At 51.3% G+C, this 17,102-nt stretch overlaps 1 protein-coding gene across 1 annotated transcript in view; it reads right to left on the reverse strand.

Moving 5' to 3' along the window:
- The window catches only part of GRIK4 (glutamate ionotropic receptor kainate type subunit 4), a 429,733-nt gene that overhangs the window by 80,867 nt on the left and 331,764 nt on the right, over positions 1-17,102 (reverse strand). Inside the window, 1 exon segment of the mRNA XM_078432856.2 lies at positions 2,327-2,434. Coding sequence (XP_078288982.2) covers positions 2,327-2,434 — 108 coding nt within the window.

The raw sequence follows: 17,102 nt of genomic DNA on the forward strand, positions 1-17,102 counted from the left end.
GGCAGGAGTCAGGTTAGGGAAGATTTCACGGAGGAAGTGACATCTGAAGAGAGGTCCGAAGGGTGGGTGCAGAGGCATTTCCAGTTGGAAATGGGATTTCGGGGGAAGGGTATTCTGGGCTGAGGGAACAGCAGGGGCAGAGGCAGGGAAGGGCATGATACAGTGAGGAAGTGTCGTGCAGTCTGGTACTGCTAGATCCCAAGTTGCGTGGAGAGGAAGCAGGTAGGGCAGGCTGGGCTTGATTAGGAGGGGTTTCTACTCGGAGTGCAGGGGTGGAGGGTCCTGGGCAGTGCTGAAGGATTGTAAGTGACGAAATAACAGCATAATTCTGATTTCAGAAAGACCACGCTGACAGAGGGGCAGGGAGTATGGGGAGGTAGACTGAGAAATTGAGAAGGGAGCCTCTCAGGACTTCGTGCTCAGGTGAAAGAGGTAAATGGGCCTCAGTGAGAGCACGGGCTTTGGGGACGGACAGCATGGGACTCCAGAAGCCTGCGGGCGGGAGGTCCCAACAGTGATGCTGTGTGCTGACCCCCCCCCCCCCTTGGCCAGGACCGCAGCTCACCACTGCCCAGCTCAGCCAGGCTCTAGGAGCCCTCAGGGGCTGTGGTGATACCACCACTCTCCAATCTTTCTGGCATTTCCAGGTTGGTTCAGAGAGGCTAAAGCTGGAGCTGACAGTGGGGAGTGACCAACAGTCTGGGAGCTGGAACTGCTCTCTCCATCCTTCGCTCCAATCGTTTCCTCCTTCCGCCTGGAATATTCCTTCCCGGACAGCCACCTGGCTCTCACCTCTCCCCGTCAGGTCTCTGCTCAGATTTCCCTGGCTCAATGGGTCCAAACTGACGCCTGTGATCTCAGCTCTGTCTATTCCTGGGTACCCACAACAGCACCCAGCATAGTGTCCCCCAAATATTCACTGAAAAAGTGAATGAAAATATTCAGTGACTCCGTGTCTCACATGAAGGGAACACTCAACAGTGTGGCATTCAAGTTCCTAAGCACCATAGCCCGTTTTCTGGCCTCCTGTTCCCTCCTCTACCAATGCCCATTTCCTGGAAAAACGGCCCTTTTCAGCATTTCCTAAATGCCCACAGTGCTGTCCTTCATTCACCTCTCCCTCCCCATCTCTCCCTGTCTTTTGGAGCCTGTCTTCTGTGTCCCTTCTTCTCCGGGAGGCTTTGCTAACCTTCCTGATGGCATGGGAACCCCTTCCTCCTTCAACCCCCATAGGGCTAGCTGTGCACCTTTTTCCTGACTTTTACCCCAGTCTGCCCGCAGATCAAAAATTCTAGTCTAGGGTTCCTGTGCCCCAGGAGTTCATGAATGAAGTGATGGGGGTCCCTGAGCTGTTTCATTATCTCAGAAAGCCTAAAGAAACAGACGCATTTGCAGACCTTGCACATGTAGCAGTGATAAGGCTGAGCAGACTACCCAGCGCATCGAGTCTCTGCTTTGGGCTGGACTTATATCAGTGTGGCAGCATTGGTTATCTCCTGCTGATAAGATACTGTGCCAGGCAGGGAAATATGCTTTTGATTAGTCAAAAGCAGAGAGTGAGGGGAGAGAAACAAACTAATTATTGCTTAATATATGCAGTTGGTTTAACGGATACATCTTTTAAAACACGAGATCGTCACGGGGGAAGAGGCCGACCTTGGCCGTGAATGCACTTGACCCAGGCCACCTACTAAATTATGACCTCTTTGAGGCTAGAGACCGAGTCTTCTTCATCTTCGTGTCTCCAGGAATGAACACGGTGCCTGATCCATGGGGAGAAGGGTTTGGTAATTGTTGAGGAGAATTGAATCAAATAAAAAAGGCAGATGGTCCCTTGCTCTATAGATTGAGAACTTTCTTTTGACCGTCTGGAAATGAAGAAACAGGCCATAAAAACCCACTGGAATTCAGATGTCCACTGCAGGGGGGCATCTGGTACACAGTAGGCACCAAGCAAAGTAGGCTGCCGTGAAAGAGTAGGGGCCACCCCGGTGGACCGGATCCAGCCCCCTGCTGGGCTTCTCTGTCATAAGGTTCCCTTCCCCGGGCCATGCACAGCACCCTGGCTGTCAGGGTGCCCCTGGAAGAGGTATGCACAAACTGTGGTGTCTCTTCACCCCATCGCTCTTCCCCAGCTGCTCTGGAACTCATCAAATATCATTTCCATATGAAACAGCAACTCGAGTTTAATTACACTGTCATAAATTGGCCTCGGTGCTGTGATTAGAGCGCCCGTCTTGTGTTCACTGGGACCCCGGGAGCTCCTGGAGCTGGAAGAGGCACCGTGGGGAGCTGCAGCTGGGAGGCCCAGGACCACCCCGCTTACCAGGATGGTGGTGACAACCAGGGTGGTGTTGAAGAGACTGTCGGAGATGTTGGAGGCGTAGAGGCGGCTGTCCATGCTGAGGCCATCAGCCACGTGCCACTGGCCAATCTGAGGAGACAAAGGAGAGAGGGCTGGGAAGAAATGGGGCAAGGAGGCGGCTGGGGAGAGCGGGGTTGCTGAGGTCACGCAGGCCTCCAGGGTTGAGAAGCAGCAGAGAGGCCAGTCCCCTGCCTTCGGCTGGGCTATATGTAAGGCACAGAAGGAGGCAGGGATATGGAACATGGACAAGAGGGGCGGGATTAGGGCAGGGTTACCGTTCCATAGGGTTGACGGGGTCAGGGAAGGTGGAGGAGGGATCGGAGAGGGGACAGGAAGATAGGGGCAAAGACCCAGGAGAGGTAGAGGAGGAAAGCAGAGAAACAAATCAGGAACCGAATGCAGTTTGGCGACATTCTCTCAGACAGAAGGGAAGGGACCAAGTGGATCACATTATGTTGTGGCAGGCATGAGCCACAAAGCTCCTTCGCTTCAGCCTTTCCTTTCCGTGATTCTGATTATCCAGATAAGAATCAGAATGGTATACCGGACAGAAGTGACATCGCACTAGGTCCTTCAGTGAACGTCGCTGAGGGTTCAACGAGTGAACGAACCCGGAGAGGAAAGAGCTGGGTTCTTGCCCTGGTCGGTTCACTTGCTGGCTGTGAGAACCCGGGCAAGCTGCTTAGATCTTTCTGAGCCTCAGTTTCCCCAGCTATCAACGGGGGTGGTAATGTGTGCCTTGCCTTCTTCTCTGAGCCAACCAAGACCACGGATGCTCCAGTTTGAGGCTAGGTTATTCAGCCAGGCCCAGGAGCATGCACCTCAAATGCGTAACCTCCCCCCAAAATTACTGAACCTCTCTGAGCATGTCTCCTCATCTACAAAACGGGAATAATAGCAAACCTTCCCTGGGTCATAATCAGAACGTATTTAGCCTGACACTATTTTCCTCCCTCTTCCCCGTTGCCTTCACTTCTAGGGGGAAAAGTACACAACTTACCCAGCTCTCCGTTCTAGAAAGTCATCTACACCTAAGCTCAACATCACTGGGTTTTCAGATGGTTTGTTTTCTCAGCAGAACCCTTTTTATAAATACGTATGTGTGCGTGTGTGCACACGCATGTGTGTAAATACCAATATATTTCTACTAGCCGAAGCCCCTGGCAAATCATGTCTGTTGCTGAGTGTCCGAAGTGGGCGGCCAGGAGACGTGGCTGACAGCTGGCTGGAAACCCAATGAAACGCACACATCTATCTCTGCCAGGCACCTCCAGGCACCAGCAGCAGCTTCCCTGGAAAACCGTCACAAGTTCCATGGATGCCATGTGGCTCTGCTCACCAGAGCTGGGCTCTGGGTTCCCCTTGGGGAAAACTGAACAACAACGAAGACGCATCTCACCCTTGGTCCCCACCCCCTCCCACTCCGTAGGGCCAGAGGGTTGAGGGTCTTGGGGAACAGTAATCACCCCTCTGACATCCTGGCCTGGAGCTTGAAGAGGGGAAGGCCAAGCCACAGGACCGATGGTGTCCACGGGTGAGCCTTTCACCTGCCAAAGGGGAGATGACCCAGATGACCCCAAAACTCCTCTCCAAGACTCTGTGAGGATGCCACTTGAAGAGGGGGTGGGCAGCTTTCTCCGCCTCCGCACGGGCAGAAGGGTCCTGGACATACGCATATTCATTTCTAGTTTACAAGCAGTGTCTCGTGCACGTCCACACGGGAGGTCCCGTTTGACAGATAAAGAAACTGACATTGAAATAAAAGAGCCTCCCCAACTTGTCCTGGGGCCACCTCACCCACTGGCTGAGAGGCCTGAGCTTCAGCCCCAGGCGCGTCTTCCCAAGGAAGCCTCCGTGGCCGTCCTGCCTGGCTCTTCCAATGCCCTACTGCACGTTTCTGCTTGCCTGTCTTCCCCACCAGCCCGTGTGGGGCTTGGCCAGTTTACACTCATGCCCCAGCATCTCGCTTAGGGGCTGGTACTTGGAAGCAGGGGAAGCCATCATCTCATGTCAGCAGGTTGCTGCTGTTGGTGAAACATGGACAGAAGGCGAGGGAGCCTCGTCTGGGTCTCTGGAGCACCTAACTGCCTCTCAAAGGGACCAGCCACATCAGGTTCTTGCTGCGCTTCCCTTCTGCCTCTCTCTGCAGGCGAAATGGGTGGGGAGAATGAGGGATGAGCTTCTGGCTTTTCAAGCACAAAGGGGAAGGGGAAAAACAGAGACCAGACACCTGCTGGGCTAGATGTGTTCTATCATCTCTCTGAACTCTCCCCGCAACTTTGCGGATAGTGGTGGTGTTTTGATTTATAAGGAAACTGGGGCTTGGAGAGGTTTAGTGCCTCGCCGAAGCTCATCCACTCGGTAGTGGTACCCGGGCTTGAACCCAGAGCTGTCCGGCACCCAGAACGAGACTCTCCTGTCTCTGCTGCTGGGCCTTGGGTAGGGACGCCGAGACGTGCTTCATGAAAGCGGGCCCAGCAAACCAGAGAAAGGAGCCTCAGCCATTGGGCAAGAACCCCGGACAGAGCTTTCCTCTCCTGGGTTTGGACCCTGCACAAAGTCAGGCGGAAATGACTATCCTCTCGGAGGAGGCTCATTTGAAGATAGATCCGGCCCGTCTGCAAAATGGCGAGAAATGGTTCCCCGTGGTCTCTGAGGGTGGGAAGGGCCAGATTTAGACAGAAGGACATAAAGAACGCTTGGGCTGGATGTCAGCATTTGGATGTCTGACACAGGAGTGAACTTCTCAGAGTCCTATCTATAGTCACCGAAGGGCCCGCGAGACACAGCTCCCCCCAGCCTCACCTTCCCACCTCGGCTGCGCTCAGGGGACCCGATCTGCATGAACCGCCTGCCCCGGCCCCGGACTCCCCGATCTTACCCAAGCCACGAGATAAGTTCCCACAAAAGCCAGGGATAGAAATGATTTACCCGGAGCCAGATCTGAGAAGCCTGAGCAGTGTACTGCCCCCACCCCCCACCTCTGGGGACACAGCAAAGAGACTAATTAGCCCCTAAGCGCTAGTCAGGAAATGCATCTCCCACCCACCCTCCCATTAGCCCCCAAGAAATTAATAAACTCGTCAGATGCAACAAAGCGGCTTGGCAGTGATTCCTCAGAGCAATCTAATTGCAGAAAGGCGGTGGGAGGGAAAGCGAGAGACAGAGCCAGGCGCCCTGGGATACAGGCTAATTGCCCCACCCACCGGGCACCTTCCATGCCACACACATGCCAGCGGTGGGCAGGAGATCCGGCTCTCATCGCTGACAATCTGTGACTCTGCCTCCAGCCAGATTCCCTCGCTCCACCGTGCTGACGCCTGCCCTCAAAACCTCCTGCAGGAACAGCTGTTTTGTAAGCCTCTTGCACATGCCCACATGTGTGGGCCTGATTATGTTCAAATAATGTCTTTCCACGGGCCTCCCTCTGCACTTTCTGTCTCTGCCACTTGTTCTGCCTTTCCTCCGTGTCCGTGGACTCGGGCAACACCGTTAGCCTATACGGAGCCTTAATGCAGGTAAGGAAAAGGCCCCCTCCTCCTGGGCTGATGTGGCCCCGCCCTGCAGGTGCACAGCTGGGCAGGCCGGATTTCAGCCTCCGCTCGCCCTTGAGCGCTACGCTGTGTGCATCACGAATGCAGTGGCCCCGGAGCGGGAGGACCTGAGTTGAACTTGGGTTCTCTGCTTATGAGCTGTGTGGCCTTGGGTAAGTTACTCAGTCCCTCTGAGCCTGCTTCCTCCGTCTACCAAGTGGGGGTTAAAATAGTGATTATTACTTCATAGAGTACTTAGGGAGATTAAATGAGACAGTGTATGGGCAAGTACTATGCAAGCGTTCATTAATTTTTAACGCCGCGGTCTGAGGCAGAAGGTGGATCTCTTCTGTGCCCCACAGAGGGCTTTGCACCGTGGACTTGAGTTTATTAGACCGATGAGACCAGCGTCTCAAAGTCTGGTTCCGGGATCAGAGTACCAGGGACAGAAGTACAAATTCCTCGGCCCCACTCCAGACTGACTAAGTCAGAAACTCTGACTTAGGAGAAGGGTCCAGCCATGTGCGTCGTAGCAAGCCCTCCAGGGGATTGCGATGCAGGATGAAGGAGAGCATCGCAGGAAGAGCAGCTCAGACGACAAACATGATGACGGGGAAAGGCGAAGGCGTAGAGGTTAACAGGGATTCGGTGGTGGGCCACGAAATGTTTAAAATCCAGCTCTGCAGGAAAAAAAGGCTCCGATTTGTAACGCTGGGGAGTAAACACTCCCGGCTAAGGTTGAGTGCAGGCTACCAACGTGATGTCACGGAACAGAGTCGGGAAGAGATGTGTTTAGCAGCCCTCGCTAGCTGGGGCAAGCTGGCTCCATCACCACACTGAGGCCCACCTGCCCTCACAGGCTCTGTGTTGGATGCTCGAAGTAGATGCTTACAACTCTCATTGCCACTTCACTTTATTAGGAAGGAAAGTAGGGGCGCCTGGGTGGCTCCGTTGGTTAAGTGTCCGATTTTGGCTCGGTCACGATCTCACGGTTTGTGAGTTTGAGCCCCACATTGGGCCCTATGCTGTCAGCACACAGCCCGCTTTGGATCATCTGTCCCTTTCTCTCTCTGCCTGTCCCCCATTCATTCTCTCTCTCTCTCTCTCTCTCTCTCTCTCAAAATAAATTAAAAAAAAAAAAGGGAAGGAAGGAAAGGAAAGTCCATGTAAGATCATAACCAACCCAAGTCACAGAGCTGGTGAGTAGAAAAAAAACAGGATTCAAAACAAGGCCAATGTGCTGCTTAATGGAGATCATAATTTTGAAAATGAATGTGTACTTTGTCTCACAACCCATTCTGCTGCTCCTACAAGAAATATCTTATGATTGGAGTGCTCAGTCGCATATGAGCATTTCTGAAAATAAATGATACGGGATGTGTTTGCACGGGCACAGAAAGTATCATTTACCCAACATTCCTAAAGGACACACGACTTATGCTAATTTGGGTCCATACACATTAATTAGCGTCTTGCTCCTTAAGCACTAACAGTTTGGAGATTTCAATTATTTACCCGAAAATTCTGTGAAAGAGAATTCTACTTTCCACTGTCCTCTCAAACAGAGTGAGCGTCTTGACCTTGGTACGGTGTCATTGTTACAAAGCCAGTTATTATTACACTGTGCTGTGAGATAACGTTGCTATGGATTGCTGAAATGTAGATGGCCACTTCGTTTCTGTGCTTTGAGAAGTTAATTTGTCCACTTTTCACAGCGTCTACTCTCCTTAAGAATTGTCACTTGGTAGTGCTGTCGGGACAGCTGCCTTTGACCCCAGGGCGAGCAACCAAGGGACCAGGCTGGAAGGAACCGTGGTAAGGAGAACACAGATAAGGCTGGCCGGGGCGCCGGGGCTCTGGTGAATGGAATCCGTGGCATCGATACAGAATACCCACAGTCCTTTGGGAAGGCCACTGGCTGTACAACTGAATGAGTGTCTGGGACCGGCATTTAATTGGTGTGTGACCCTGGGGCAGTGTAAGCAAGCTGTTCAGTCCTTCAGCAATATGCCTCGGGAAATGCCTATCCAGGGCCATGACCACAGGGGTCCCCTGCTGCTTCCCGAAAGAGCTGGTAGCATGTCACGTGGAGTCTGGAGTCCCGCATTAGCATCTAGCACTGTCACCACAGGGCCTGGTGGCCCTGAGCAAGTGGGCAAACTTCCCGGACTCTCCCCCTTCCCTGGCCTCCACTCTAGTCCTGGTCCCCATGGAATTTCCCCTGGACGAGGTTACACTCTGGGCCTCTGTTCTGCTCTCCACATAGCCCTGGGCGGTCATCCCTACAAAATCTCAAATATGATCGCATTAGCCCCTGCTTAAAACCTTTCAATTGTCCCCCTTTTGCTTTTTAAGGACAGAGATCCTTCACACGGCCCAGCAGGCCCTGCAAAGCGGGCCTCTGCCCACTCTCCACGCTCACCTCACACGGTTCGCTCCAGCTTTCTCTGCGTTCCAGCCACACCTACGTGTTCAAGTGCAACAAGCTCCTGTTGCCAGGGTCTGTGTGCACGCAGACCCCTCTAGAACTTTCTTTGCTGCATACCACCCCTGACCCCTAGCCTTCTCTCAGCTCTTCGGGGGTTGGCAAATCAGCCTACAGGCGAGATCTGGGCCATTGCCTGTTTTAGGAAGTAAAGTTTTATTAGAACACAGCTAACCACCCCCATTCACTTACGTAGCATCCATGATTGCTTTCATCTATAGGGGTAAAGTTGCAAAGTCTAAATATATGTTTTTTAGATGTTTATTTATTAATTTTGAGAGACAGCGTGAGTGGGGAAGGGGCAGAGAGAGAGAATCCCAAGCAGGCCCCACGCTGTCAGCTCAAAGCCCTGGCGCAGGGCTTGAGCCCCTGAACTGTGGGCTGAAATCAAGAGTTGGACACTCAACCGACTGAGCCACCCAGGCGCCCACAAAGTCTAAATATTTGCTATCTGGACCTTTGTAGACGTTTTCCAAACCCAGACCTAGTTCCTAACAGTTAATCCTTCAGGCCTCAGTTTGAGAGTCACTCCCCCCCCCCCCCCCAGGAAGCCTTTCCTTTTTCTCCCAAAGTCAAACTTGTCCCCAAACCATATTCTCTTTCCTTTCAGAACATTTGGCTAGGCTGTAATTGTGCACTTAGCAACGAGACCATTGCTCACTGCTTGTCTTCTTTTGCTCTGTCATCAAGGGAGAGCCCTCTGCTGTCACCTGAGGCGGGTGGTCCTGCCTGGAGCAGCCACACCTGCCTCTCCCTCACAGCCCTCTCCCTCCCGCCTAGAATCACTCCGGGCTGTCATTTTGCCCATTTGCTCTGTCCCAAGTAGGTAAAATAGGGATTCGCTGTGAAAGCCCTGAGGGATTTCCTCGCATCCCTGCTTGTGTCTGTGCGTGTGCACTCTGCAACATTTAATACTTTATGGGCATTTAGATGATTGTTCTTTGCACTTAGCGCTGTCGGGATCCAGCTTCTACAGAAGCTGACGTAACTCCAAGGCCAGGTGAGTCCTTTTGCTCCACAGTCAGAGTTTGCAAATACTTATCGATCACCCTTGTGTGCTGGGCACTCAGCCACTGGTTGGCTTCCATAAATTTCCCAAATTCTGCATAACAGCCCTGTTATTCTTCCCACCTGAGAGATGTAGACACTTCAGACGACAATAATAATGCTTAACACAGGCACTTCATACAAGTTATTATTGGGTGAATGAGCAAATTCGTGAAAGAAAAGAAACCGAGACTCAGAGATGTCAGGCAACTTGCTGTGGGTTCCAGTTAACAGAAGGTTAAACTGGGATTTGAGCCCATGTTCTATTTACTACTCTACTGTCTGGTCAAGTTGGGGCAGGTGTAGGCCATCTTGACCTTAAGACCTGGATCTTCCCACATACCTCTCTGATCACTATAAACTAGTTTGTTGGTGAATACAGCCCTGAAGACGGTCCGCTACAGACCCCACAAAAGTGATCCTGGTCAAGGTGCAGGGTGCTTGCTTAGGGACTTGACACAAGGGAATGCAGGGTTCGGGCGGGGGGGGGGGGGGGAGGGATGTCCCAGAAGATCCACATTTTCTTTCCTAGTCTGCCATGCCTAAGCTGTGTGGTCTTGGGCAAGTCACTTAACCTCCCTAAATCTTTTTCATCCGTAAAATGGAAACAAGTGAACCTACTTGTCCATATGGCACGGCATGACTTGATAATCAACTGAGATAGTGTTATGATGGCTTTTGATGGGCCACGAATGTGAGATAACGGTAGTACAGTCTGGTGGCAATGCAGCTGACCAGAAGTCAGGAGATTTGACTTCAAGTTTCATCCTGCCCTTGCCATGTGGCTTGGGAAGTCCATTTTGCTACCGATAAGATAAGGGGAATCTTCCTTCCCTTCTCTACTTACTGGGATGATCTGAGACGATCACATGTGTGACAAAAGCTTGAAGTCCTATCCACACGGAAGCTCTTTTCATTCCAGATCCTTGTTCTCTGGGACCATCCAAAATTGGATAAACCATAACCACGGACTCATTTTTTTTTTTTAAACCTCAGGTTCAGGGTTCAAAATCGAAATGCTCATTAGGAAGGATGCATATAATAATATATATTGGCATCTCGTTGAGTGCACAGAACTGTGTGACATATAGGCTGGAAAAATGACAGTCAGGTGTGAGACACTATGGCTAGAGACCCCAGGAATGAATTGAGATGGGCTTACAGATTCAGAGTCTCCACAGTAGAGGACTGTACCTCGTTTGATTGAAGGCCAGTTAAAAGGCTTGTAATGTAAGCCGCTACAGTAAACACCCCGGGCATGAAGGAATTAAATGTTTACTGAGTTTAAATCCAATATCTCCAACCATAAAAGTTTAGTTTCAGTGGGAGGTGGGAGACTGGGTCAGAACTAAGGACCCAGTTGATTGCCTGAGGGGTGATTTGGGGAACAAAGGGTGTTGCTGATGTCGGCCAAAGACCGTCCCTTAGCCAAAATATTCTTTCAATACAAAATATGTGTTTCCATGCAGAATGTTGTGAAAATTCAGGATCAAAGGACCACAATGGCAAATGCCAAAGATAAGAGATCAGAAACAAGCCTGGAGGAAACTGGGAAGACAGTGGTATATCAAAGGAATTTCACGGGTAATTTCTATGAAGCCACGACCCAGTTGGTCTAAAGCAGTGTTTTGTTCAATTGTGGCTCCCCCCCATTAGTGGGCTAGGAAATCAATTTGGTGGGGTCAAGACCTGAACCTTAAAAGTGAAATATATATCCGGACTATATCAGAGCACAACGCGCGTGACAGGGGCAACCATCGTTTCATAAGCTTTTGTTTCGGTTATGCGCAGCCGTGCTGTTAACGTGCATCTTGGATCGCAACCTACATGCGGTTCGTGCTCCAAAAGTAGGAAAAAAGTATCGGATACCTTGCCTGTTCACTATCATCAGCCCCTAGCAGAGTCCCTGGAACAAAGCTGATGCTCAATAAATACTTTTTTGGCCTCAATAAACTCCTAGTCCTAGTCACTTATAAAGACTAACTATAGGAAAATCATACAAGCTATTGCTTTTGAACATTTATTTACCGCATGCCAGATACTGGACTAAATGCTTTATATTCATTAACTTAATCTTCCCCACCACATGACTAGGGTGGATGCTTCTATCATCCCGTTTTACAGACTAGTAAACTGAGGCTCAGGCTCGGGAAGATGAGGTTTCTCGCCTAAAGTTCCACAGTTAGGACAGAGTCAGACCCGGGCAGGTCCACGGGACTACACTGTCCCCAACATATTAATTCTCCTGGGCTGTGGATGTGTAGTTAAACAGTTAGGGGACATCTGAATTGCTATTCTTTATCCACTGGTATTTGCCGTAAGGTTCCTGAGAGTCTGCATCCCTGAAGTCAGCCTTTGCTTTTCCCTCTCTTTGATTCCAACCTAGAAGAGGATATTTAAATAAAACTCGAGGAAGGGAAGCTTCAGAATTCCAGCCTCCCAACCTGGCTGTGCCATCAACCGGCTCTGGTCTCAGAGGCCCGCACCAGACTACCCGCTCTGGGAGGCCCTTGTTTGGGCTCGTCACGCTCCCCTTCACTTGGGGATGCCCCCCACCCCCAACTCAGTCAAGTCCCCATCATAAAGACTCATGCAGAGTGCCCCGAACCTCTCCTTTGCAGCATGCATCACACTTGTAATCACACAATTATTTTAGGTATTATCTGTTTCAAGCCCATCTCCCCTACTAGACAATACACTCCATGAATGATGAGGCCCTGTCTCATTCCCTATCATATCCCTAAAGCCTAGCATGGAATCAGGGCTTAGTAAGTAGTTGGTGATTGCATTAATAAATTCTTCTTCGTAGTTCTAGCTCCCGGGACAGTGCTTGGCCCGTAATGTATAACGGGTGCTCAATAAAGATCTGATTAATTGCATTATGAAATTCCTTTGGGAAAGTCACTTCTTTTTTAGCCTATAAAAGAAAGATATCGTCTAGTCTTATCCAGTTCTAACCTGAATTCCTAAAAATGCTGGGTATATTTTATGATGTGGTATAGTGTTTCTCAGTGCCTTGGGGGCAAAGCCAGGGAGAGAGAGCTCCGAGAGGGACAACACAGAGGCCTTGGGCAGGTGACTGGAAGCTCGGCTACCCGGGCATGTAGAAGAAGCACCATGAAGGTGGCCATCAAGAAAAGGGTGTAAGGAAGGGCCCTTTCCTTCCTGCCATGAAGTAGCTCTCTCTGAGCCCCGTGGCGGATGCCTGGCATTTCTCCATTAGAGCTTGGTCTTGGGGCTAAGACCCTGTGTTTGGTTAACATGAAAATAAATTGGAAGCATTAGCATTTCTCCCTTGTGGATACCATTTACGAAGGGATGACTGGTTTGATGCGAGGGAAGAAAGGAGTCTTCTACTCAGACCACACCTGAAAAACTGCATACTGTTGTTCCAGGCACCCTCTTTAAGTGGAGCTTAAGTGGAGCACCTTCTTTAAGTGGAACACACTAGTGAGTGTTTTCCAAGGAAACTGAGCAGGCAGGTAAAGATATTAAAATCATATTATATAAGGAAAAAGGAAAGGCAGACATGGGAAGGATACATGTGTGGACCCAGGAAACAGAAATAAGGACAAAAGGAAGAGGCTGCAGAAAGAAGTAATTCTGCCCCATAGATAGAAAATCTTTCTAACAAGAGCTTTCTACTTTCTATAGGCAGTGAGTTCCGCGACACTGGGGGCATTCAAGCACACACTCTATTTCAGGAAAACACATTTGCAAGAATCCAAACATCTGATGAGAGTATTGGTCAAGAGGACCTTTATGATTCCTTTTTGGCCCCAGGATTGTAAGATCTAGATTCTACTTCTTATATCAAGGGAACCAGAAGAAAGGCCAGGGCCTCAAGGAGCAGATGAGGCCCTCTGGCATGATAAGATAACAAGAGAGGAGGGGTCTGGGGTGGTGAATACAGAGAGAAAAGGCCACCGTAGGACAAGTGCACACATTCCTGGTCTTCTCTCCTGGCTGTATCTGATCACAGTCGATTCTCATCATTTGCACTGAATGACATTCACTAAAGTTGCCACAAACACTGAACTAGGGAGATGCGGGATTAGGTTCCTAGGAGCCTCTGTTTACAACATTTTCATCAACCAGACCACACATAACCTCGCTTCATGCGTGTTTCTGCTTACCACCACCTTATTGAATATATATTGTCAGTTCATTGATATTAAACAACAGGCTATAACTCACGCCTGAATGATGCTTTCTGAAAACCTGTATTTTGTCCGTAAGGCACATCACATATTTCTTGAGCTTAGCTCCACTAGACAGCATGTCTGCACTAAGCTGGGGGGTCATTTGCAACAGCAAAGTGACCAGGAAAAAACACACCGGTGTGAAAGACATGACACTAAGTGGGCCACAAGAAAGGCCACGTGTTTACCATACCAGGGCTGAAACAAGAAGGCAGACACTGCCTGTTCGACCTCAGCTGGGAACGTGCCTGTCGGCTGACTCACATTTTTCACTGTTCTTTGCACGTCTTATTTTTTTTTTTTTTTAATGTTTGTTTATTTTTGAGAGACAGAGTGAGCAGGGGAGGGGCAGAGAGAGGGAGTCACAGAATCGGAAGCAGGCTCCAGGCTCTGAGCTGTCAGCACGGAGCCCGATGCAGGGCTCGAACTCACGGACCGCGAGATCATGACCTGAGTGAAAGTGGGACTCTTGACCGACTGAGCCACCCAGGCGCCCCCTCACTGTTCTTTGCCCGTCTGAGGAAGCACCATGAGCCCAGACTCTGGGATAAGGTGAATTTTAGGGAGTGGACAGGAATGGAATCCACCAATAATGAGGATCGGATGCACTCTGTGCGTGCTCAAACGTTGGGCTTTTGCCAAGATGTGCCCAGACCTCCATCCCGAATCCCGAACCTTTGGGATGCGAAGTGGCGTTTGCCCCGGCCCTCACCACTTCTGCCCAACAGAACAAACCCACAGCGGCCATTTTCGGGGACTCTAGCGACAGATAAATACCATCCAGGACAGAAGTGGAGCTCAGTGCACAGCAGCTCGGACTAAAAACGCCACCCTCCAAAGATGCGCTCGGGGACTTACTAGGCTCTCTGACCAGCTCAGGACTTCAGCAAATTTCCCTGCTCAGGGCAGTGACAGTGCCCAGACTGCCTTTCATTTTTGTGGTTTTGTTTCTCTTTGTTGGACAGAAGTGCTTTGGGAGTTGAATAATTTTCTTTATCAGGCCCTCCTTTTCCCTCGTGTGGTCCAACATCTCACCGACTCTCTTCCAAACGTCCGGGTGGGATGACCAAACCGGTCTGGCTCAGACTGGCACGGGGTGGGTGCATGGCAGAGCCTGTAAATATGAAGGGCCAGCCGCACATCCCCCTCTCACCTCCCAGAAGGTGGAAGGTATTGCAAATTAGCTGCCAAGGAGAGAATTTATCAGGGAGCTCAGGAATGCTTGAGATTTTTCATCTTCCAAGGAAATTACTGCCAATGAACATGCCACAGTCAGGGCAAGGAGAGAGCCTGGCTTCATTTGTTCAACTCACCAGGTGGAGAAGTGTCTTGGGAAAGCAGTTGTACTAATAACACACGACTCTGGGCTCTGAGCGGCAGATGCCAATTGAGCTAATGGTTCTAATGAAGTGTCTGCGCTTGAAGGAGGCTGGTTGTTCCCTGTCCTTCAAGACCTGGTAAAATGCTCAGCTCTCAGGGAAGGGCTGAGAGTGGCCCATCGCTGCCCCAGGAGGGATGTGGGCCCACAGGGCGGCGGCTGGGCCTCACTGTACTCCGGGCAGATGGGGAGTTTCTAGCGTGGGGGTGTGGTGTTAGAGAGGCCCTAGATGGTCCAGATTTCCCCCAAGGAATGGAGCCTTGACTTTTGGCTCTTGTCTTCGCCCCTCCCAGAGCCACTGCAAAGTGGTGGTACATGGGATGCTGTCACATTAAGGAGCAGAGGAAGGACAGAGGTCAGGGATGGAGAAGAAGAGAAGGGGAGAGGAAGGCAGTGAGGAGCCTACCCTGAAGGAGGGAGGGAGGGCTGGAAGGCAGAGCTTATTTCCCTCAAGCACGGGCCGGCCTTCGCAGCATGCTTGCAGCGGGAGTGATGAGGGCACATGGCTCAGCCCTGCTTTGTCCTTCTCTCTGCCATGAACCAGCCGACAAGCAAGGGTCCGGGAATGCCGCGTTCCAAGATACAGAGAACTATCTACACAGACATCTTCATGAGAGATGACAGGACTCAATTTTGCACCGTAAAGGAGAATCCCCCAAACACATCTATAAACAGCATCTCATTTTGTTCTCACAGTAATTCTATAAAGCCCGCGAAGCAGATATTATTACGACCATCAACCCTATTTTACCGGGGGAGCCGCTGAGGAACAGAACTCTGGGGACCGTGACAGCCGGGGCCCCTGCACACGGCTCCCCGTCACCTCCCTGGGTTTTCCTTCCCCACCCCCCCGCCTTCACTCCCCACACCTCTGGTCTGTGGCGTGCCCATCTCGCATCAGAGCGGATGACGCTGCTTCATGAGACCAAATTAGCAGTCAGCCTCTTCCAGCTCTCCCAGGCATGAGCTGGCTGAAGAGGCGCAGAAAAGAGTCACTCTGTACTGGCAAACTTCCCCAGGCTGGGCTCAGGCGGGACGCGTGATGGGGCACAGTGCAAGAAATATATTTAAACTGCGGCACTTTGAAGCCCCGCTCGTCTGCCCAAACGCGGCCCCCCGTTTGAAAATTTAAGTAGCTCTAATTTGTTTGCCGGCTGATGTGTGAATAAGCTTCTGCAGTCAGTGAATTTCCCATCAAAGCTGATAAGCAGGAAGTGCCAGGGCTCTGGGAGAAAGAACCAGATGTATGTGGGCCAGGGAGACAGGGGGAAGAGAGGGCCCTTCAGGTCACGGCCTTCCAAAGCCAGCTCATCTGCCCCTTGGCTGTCATCTGGGGGGTGGCCGGGAAAGCCAGATGCCCTCACAGGAGGAGGTACTGAGGAGCCCTTTAATTAACTAGAGAGGTGCTGCTCTGGGGGCATCGAATGAAATGAGAAGGGACACATGGATGGTGATTTGCAGGCCTTTTCATGTCACGGCTTCGAATTCCAGCTGTCAGCAGGGAGGCTTGTCATATGAACTCTGAACAGACTGGGGAACAGTAGCTTTAGAGAGCTCTCGTGACAGCATCCTAGGTCCCCAGGGCTCTGGCGTCCCTACGGGATGGGAGGGCTCCTCAGAGCCGAACGGCACATCCCGAATGTTCCCCACACAGTCCCCGGACCCTGGCACACGCCAGACCCCCGGTCGCCGGCTCATCCCTTTCTCCAGGCCTGTGCTGAGCCCCACTCTCGGCAGGGGAGGGCCGGGTCTGCCCCGAAGGGGTGCCCAGCCCTGGTGGGTGACCGAGAACACCACAGGAGAGGCAGAGCATCTGGGCGGTTGTGGCACCAGGGGGGGCTCAAGGTGAGCAGGGCCCAGGGTGTGACCGCCTCGCTGGGGAGCGGCCATTTCACTCTGAGAGCCAACAGGGCCACTGAGGGGTCTGAAGCCCCGGGCGACACACAGGCCCATCCACATTCTCCGGCGGGAAAGCCGGACCAGATGGCCTTTCGGGTCTCCGCCAGCTCTAAGAATTTATGATGTTCTAGGAGACGTCGGCTATTTCAAACCTCACGCCAATTCCCTTCTCCTGACTCCTTAACTAAAAGGA

Source organism: Panthera onca, chromosome D1 (genome assembly GCF_046562875.1).
Source record: "Panthera onca isolate mPanOnc1 chromosome D1, mPanOnc1 haplotype 2, whole genome shotgun sequence".
NCBI lineage: Eukaryota > Metazoa > Chordata > Mammalia > Carnivora > Felidae > Panthera > Panthera onca.